A 6,954-nucleotide genomic window follows, 5' to 3' on the forward strand; every position below is an offset into this window, starting at 1 on the left:
TTATGTAAATGATTTATAAAACATAGTGCTGTACTTGTCGTATATCTTTTAATATAAATAAACTTTAAAAATAAATTACTAAAACTGCTAAGCATTTTTAGAAATGAATTAGTATTATTTTAAAAATAAATATGCTTTTAATAAATTCAAACTTATCATCTATTAACTCATATAAAACAATTATATATTTTGAAAGTCAAAATAGGACATAAATAAATAAAGAGTATAATCGAAGTATGCAAAAAACCTAAAAGAAAACAAGAAGTAATAGAAATGATAACTCTAATAATGTTTCCATAAGATATAAAAACAAATATTTGATTGGTGTTTATGCATCTATTTCCCAAGAACTTAAGCTATTTAACTGAATCAAGAGTTTTTGCTTTGTCCTTTTCTAAAATAGTACCATTGTCAAGGATCATGTCTATTAAAAATATTGGCAAATACAAAAAGATACATTAAAGATAACATTAATAATCATCCAAGGAAAAATATTCACATAAATAGGACCTATGGTTTTGAAATATCTATGTTGGAAACAAAAACAAAAACTACAGTACAAAACTAAGGGATAAAAAGTGCATAATATACCATTATAAAATGAGTTTTCTTTTCTTTTTTATAAATAAAAAAAAATGAAAAAAATAGTCACTTTTTAGAGTGTGTGAAAAGGACCAATGCTAATGCAATGTAGAAGAGCAGACAGGGAGTTGCTTTTTAGAGTACTTGCCAAGAGAATATAGTTGTGTCTCTCTAGGAGAATTATATATATATATATATATATAATATAATATTAATGGTTTTCTTTTTCTTTTGAGATGGTGAAATCACTGAAATGACACTTAAATAGTTTCTCAATAATATAAGAAGAAATAAAGAAGCCATACCATGCAAATGTAACATATAAAATATATAGGGGCTTTTGCAGGTGTACCCTAAAAAATTTTGAAATTGCATAATTACCCCTAAATAAAAGTTAATTGCATACATACCCTTGAATAATATACATAATTGCGTATATACCCTTTGGGTTCAAATTAGTTGAAAAATCATCTATTAACAAACAACAAATATAAAAAATTACCATTATATCATTGCATATATACTCTTGAAAAGTTTTTTTTAAGTTGTATAAGGGTTATTTTGGACCTTTTGTATATCTTAATCCAAGTTATAACCATTATTAATCAAGTTTGATTACCGGGATCTAACAGTAAGGGCATATTCGTAATTACTTATATTTTTCAGGTGTATATATACAATTATGTTTTTTCGGAGGGTAAATATGCAATTATAAAACTTTTGAGGGGTTTATAACCAATTCTCCCAAATATATATAATAATTTGGTTATTTTTTTCTTCCTATATACACTTAAAAAGATAAGTTTAATTATCTCTATATCAAACCACCAAAAAAAAATATTATTTATTTTTATATCACTTTATAATATATCCTTTAATTAATAGACTAAATTTTTTTAAATCATTGGCTTAACTATATATATATATATATATATATAAGTGTGAATAAAAAATGGGATGGTTTGCTTTTATCCATTCTCTTGAAACTTTAACACTTTTCCTACTTTTCCTTTTTGTCTTTTTGATTTCTTATGGGGTCTTGACTGACTTTCCAAAGAATGGAATTGCAATTTGGAAAGAAGCTTTGGATTCATTGAGAAATGGTCACACTCTCTTGCCACCTTTCCGAAAGCATGCATGCCTACAATATTGCATCACTTGTAATATCTCTATTTATTTTATATATATATATATATAAAGCATTCTTCTCGTATTTGATATTTTATTTTAACTATTTATAATATATATATATAAGGGAATATTGAAGGCACATACAAACAAAATGACACCTATATCTAGAAACCTTGGCATAAAATGAGACATGAGGACTTATAAAAAGATAAATTTTTATTATTTTTTAATAAAAAAGAAAATGTACATTGAAATAATTAAATTTTTTTTTTTGCAGATATTATAACATTTATCTCATTTATCTATTTTTAAGTAAGATATATCTATCTTAATAATATTACCTAATTGATAAATGATTTATTTATATATTCTTAAAAGAAATCCTACTAATTAATTGGGTACTGAGTGAGAAAACATAGCTCCCAAAAATATTAGTTTAAGTGGTTTAGGTTTAGTTAAATAGTTTTGAATTTAAATTTTTATGTATATAAAAGCATGCGTTCGGATAAATCTATCATTTTATATAATTTTCACTACCTTATTTCACTAGTTTAGAATTTATAGGTATTGAGAAATTTGTCAGTTAAAAAAAAGTTTAAGAAAATACTTTTTAAAAATTTTAGTAGTTTTTTTTTACTTGTTAGTGCTTTTTTTTTTTAAAAAAAAAAAAGTTTAGTTTCAATTTTTTTTCTTACTATAGTAATAAGATAATATGATGAAATTGATGCAAAGAAAAGTTATGGATCTCAGAGAGTTTCATCATTTAAACTCTTGTCAATCATCAGCCTGCTACAAATGCTATGTAGTTCATTGAGGAAGAGAAAAGCAAGAATGGAGTGGGCTGGCGCCAAAGTAAAACAAAAAGTATGAAAGATAGTTTGTAAAACATGTTCATCAAATTTGAAACAATCATGAACTCCATATCTTTAAAATAATTCAATCTGATCTAGATGCTAAAGCTAATATGTCCATATGATGAAAACTTTTTCATTTTTCATTTTATTTTTTGAATGATCATTAATCATAATTCATTAATAAAAAAGTAGGGTCACAATAAAGTGGTCCAACAAAATTTTTAAAAAAATATACTAAAAAGAGACTTACTAATTTCCTGTCTTAAAATGAGGGGCTGGGACTTTTATAAAAAAATAAACCTCTTCCAACAATTTTTTTCATACTCAAAGATTAAAACTCAAAATCACTTGTTTAAGTAACCCAAATCTTTATCATTTAGACAAACTCTTATTGAGTTATGATAGAGAAATTTTGTTAGACAGTGAAATAGAGGAATTTAATTATATAACTATAATTTTTTTTTCCTTGGTTAAGAGATCAAATAATACACATATGTGTATATATATATATATATATATTATTTTACATAAAAATGGATAATAATATTGAAATGTTGATTAAAATTGAAAAAAAAAAAAAAAGATTTCAACCAAAAGTACAAAGAGAGAAAACTGGGTAAGAATTTGAATAAAATGGAAGAAATACACAGTACAAGCTTTACCTTTTTTGCAGAAGACCTTTATACAATTTTCCATTTGAACTGCAATTAAGTGCATGAAAACTCAAGAAAACACTCAAATCATATGATCAAAACACACAGGACAGAGACATTATCTGCAAGATTACTCTGCTTGAACTTTCCCATAACACATAATAATGACATAATAATCAGAACTAGCAGCAATGAAGATGTTTTATACACACACACACAAAATAAAATAAAAGAAGAAAAAAAAAACAAAAGCAAGGAAAAGTGGAATAATAAAGTGACAGTGGCACAACAAAAAGAGACATAAAAAAAGAGTGATCTGAGGAAAGAGTAATAAGAAGAAAAGGACCTATTCTGGATCTATAAAGCTTCTCTCTCTCCCAACTTCACTTTTACCCTCTCAAATCCCCACACACACACACATAAACATATACACACAAAGTTCAGTAGTTATCACAAATGCAACAAGAGTTCAAACATAGTTTGAGAGTTTTGAAGACAAAGAAGTGAGAAGGAATGAGGACTGGAATAGTTCAACAAGCTCTCACACCAGAGGCTGCTTCAGCTCTGAAGCAATCTCTTAATCTGGCCAAAAGAAGAGGCCATGCACAAGTTACACCTCTACATGTTGCTACCACTCTGCTTGTATCCTCCAAAGACACTGCAAACCTTCTCAGAAGAGCTTGTTTGCATTCTCATCCTCTTCATTGTAGAGCTCTTGAGCTTTGCTTCAATGTGGCTCTTAATAGACTCCCTTCCATTCCTCCACTTTCATCTAACTCTCTCCTCCCTTTGAATGAGCCTTCTTTGTCTAACTCTCTCATTGCAGCATTGAAAAGAGCTCAGGCTCATCAGAGGAGAAGCTCTATCGAGCTTCAGCAACAGCAGCAGCAGCAGCAAGAGCAGCCACTTTTAGCTATCAAAGTGGAGCTGGAGCAGCTTATTATTTCTATATTGGATGATCCTAGTGTGAGTAGGGTGATGAGAGAAGCTGGCTTCTCTAGCACCTCTGTGAAAGCCAATGTAGAAGAGTTTTGCTCTGCTTCTGTATATGGTGAGCTCTACTCTTACAGCCAGTTTTTAAGAACTCATTTCTCAAGACTACCTTCAGAATCTCAAGAAGAGGATTTGAAGGTGGTGTTGGAGGTGATGTCCAGAAAACAAAGCAACAGGAGGCACAACATAGTCATAGTAGGAGACTCTGTTTTGAAAACAGAGTGGCTTGTTGCTGAGCTTATGGAAAGAGTGAGGAAAGGCCAAGTTTCTGATGATTTGAAGTCATCTCAGTTCATTAAACTTCAGATATCTCATTCTCATGTTAAGAACATGAGCAGAAATGAAGTTGACATGATGGTTTTTAATCTTCGGAGAAAAACAGCATCCTTGCTTGTAGAAGGGAATGTGATAATCTATGTGGGTGATCTGATGTGGGTGGTTGATGAAGAGGAGTTTTCAAATGGATGCAGAGCTTTGGATCATTTGGTTCAAGAGATTGGGAGGTTGTTGTGTGAGATGAGAAGCTGCAACAAAGTTTGGTTGATGGGTGTTGCTAGTTATCAAACACATATCAAGTGTCAGAAAAGGCAGCCTTCATTAGAGGCACAATGGGGCCTTCATGCTGTTGTTGTTCCTTCTGCTGGACTTGGTTTGAGTCTCCAAGCTCCAAGGTATGTCCTGCATGCTTGCATTTCATCTCTTTAAACTTTTGTAAAGATTGCGAAACTAAAACCAATGTTTTTTTTTTTTTGGTTTCTAGTGGAATGGATTCAAGACTTAGGAAGCATTTCAACATTGAGGAACAGGATAGGCTGATTTTCTGTGAGACGATGAATGCTGATAATGGATCCAGTAGCATGCCTCATTGGTTGCACACACATAGGCCAGAGAATTATGACAAGGTATGCATGAGGGCTACAACATGAAACTCTTATTTTTTAAGACTGGTGCTTAGTATTCTGATTTGATTTTGATTTTGATTTCAGGGTGCATTGCTTGGATTGAAGAGGAAATGGAGTGAATTATGTCAAGCTAATCATCCTTCAATGTTCGGTCAAAATCTAGCTGAAAAGAGGTATACATGTACTTCAAGGCATCCATGGTGTTCTTCTAGCTCTCCTCCTTGCAATCAAAACAGCGCAAAGCTTCTTGAATCTGCACAAGAACTTATCGGTATCAGTAGCTCTTCGGGAAATGATTCTAGCGAGTGTCAAGCTAGGAATGAATCCAAACTAAGGTTTTGTGAAAGCAAGGATGTGAGGACTACACTTGCATTGGCCAGTCCTCTATTCTCAGATTCAGCAACATCGGAGAACCAACGAGAAGGATTAGTTGCTAATCCTCAAGAACTATGCCAACGTCTGCAAGAAGATATTACATGGCAATCCGAAATCATTCCTTCGATGGTTGAGTCATTGCTCGATTCTATATCAAGTGAAAAGAGATGTACTTGCTTATTGATACGAGGCACAGATCATATCGGTAAAAGAAAACTTGCGAAGACCATATCAGAGATTTTATATGGATCAACACAAAGCGTCATCTACATAAATATGAAGAAGACAACTGGCATAGCATTTCCTTCTGCCGGCACAATCTTGGAGACATTGAAAAGAGATCCAAAAAGAGTATTCTTGATTGAAGATGTCGATCAAGCTCACAATGATTTCCTTGAAAACCTTGCCAAGAACATCAAGAAAATAGGTTTTGAATGCCCTGCAATCTTTATATTCACCACTACACCCACTTCCACCAACACCAATTTCAATCGAGATAAAGTCTTGCAAATGAAAATGAAGATAGAAGAGCCAAAAATCGATGAAGATCAAGAATATGAACTTTGGAACAAATCCAAGAAAATTAGACAAGAGAAAACAACCGATCTTGATCTGAATATCAGCGTGGTAGCGGAGGAAGACGACAGTGGACTAACACAAGAAGTGGAAGACCAAGGCTTCGGTCTATCTCCGGAGTTTCTTGAGCTCATTGGCTTGCATTTCACCTTCAATGCTGGTTCAGATTGGTATGAGAGAGTAATCGAAAGCTTCTCAATGAAACTCCACCGGTTTTTCGAGGATGTTCAGAGTGATAAAGGGGATAATGAGTGGTCTTTTTCAGTTGATAAGAGGGTTTTGGAAGGGTTGGTTGAAGCTTCAGATATGGTGATGGAGAGGTGGTTTGAGGAGTGGCTTAGAGAGGTTTTCAAGAGGAGCTTGCTGTTGTTCAAAAAGGGCGGGAAGGTGAGGCTAAGTATAGACAGGGGCAAAGAGGGAAATGCAATGGAGGGTGGGTTTGAAGGTTCACTACTACCTAGTAGAATTCATGTAGACTTAGATGAATGAAAATTTTGAAGTGACTAAAGTGCCACTTTGTGTATTTAGTGGAGAATTTTCACTCTGTTTCATACTCTGTTCTAAAAAAGTTTTGTAAAATTTTTAGTTATGCTTATAATAATCTACTTATTAGTTATTATTATCACTAGCAAAATTTTGCTTGACTTTGATATGCTTGGATGTATCATCGTATTTGCAATAAAATTGATTTAAACACACTCGTTGAGTGTTTCTAGATCCATGAGCCAAAAATGTTGGGAGTCTATGAGCTCACCGTGTATTACATTTTCACACCTTGTGACGTTGTTTATATGAGAATGAAATTTGGTTTTGCTGCATTATTTATTTTTAATTTTTGACAAAAGTGGCAAGAACTGCCTTATTAAGAGGTTGTCAAGAGATAAGTAT

At 32.1% G+C, this 6,954-nt stretch overlaps 1 protein-coding gene across 1 annotated transcript; it reads left to right on the forward strand.

Moving 5' to 3' along the window:
* Window positions 1–3,617: 3,617 nt before the first annotated feature.
* On the forward strand, window positions 3,618–6,655 carry LOC120278821 (protein SMAX1-LIKE 4-like). The gene is made up of 3 exons (XM_039285555.1): window positions 3,618–4,884; window positions 4,974–5,115; window positions 5,200–6,655. The coding sequence occupies exons 1-3, from the start codon at window positions 3,734–3,736 to the stop codon at window positions 6,553–6,555; spliced, it is 2,649 nt and encodes an 882-aa protein (XP_039141489.1). The 5' UTR covers window positions 3,618–3,733; the 3' UTR covers window positions 6,556–6,655.
* The last annotated feature ends 299 nt before the right edge of the window (window positions 6,656–6,954 follow it).

This window comes from Dioscorea cayenensis, chromosome 16 (genome assembly GCF_009730915.1).
Source record: "Dioscorea cayenensis subsp. rotundata cultivar TDr96_F1 chromosome 16, TDr96_F1_v2_PseudoChromosome.rev07_lg8_w22 25.fasta, whole genome shotgun sequence".
Classification (NCBI taxonomy): domain Eukaryota; kingdom Viridiplantae; phylum Streptophyta; class Magnoliopsida; order Dioscoreales; family Dioscoreaceae; genus Dioscorea; species Dioscorea cayenensis.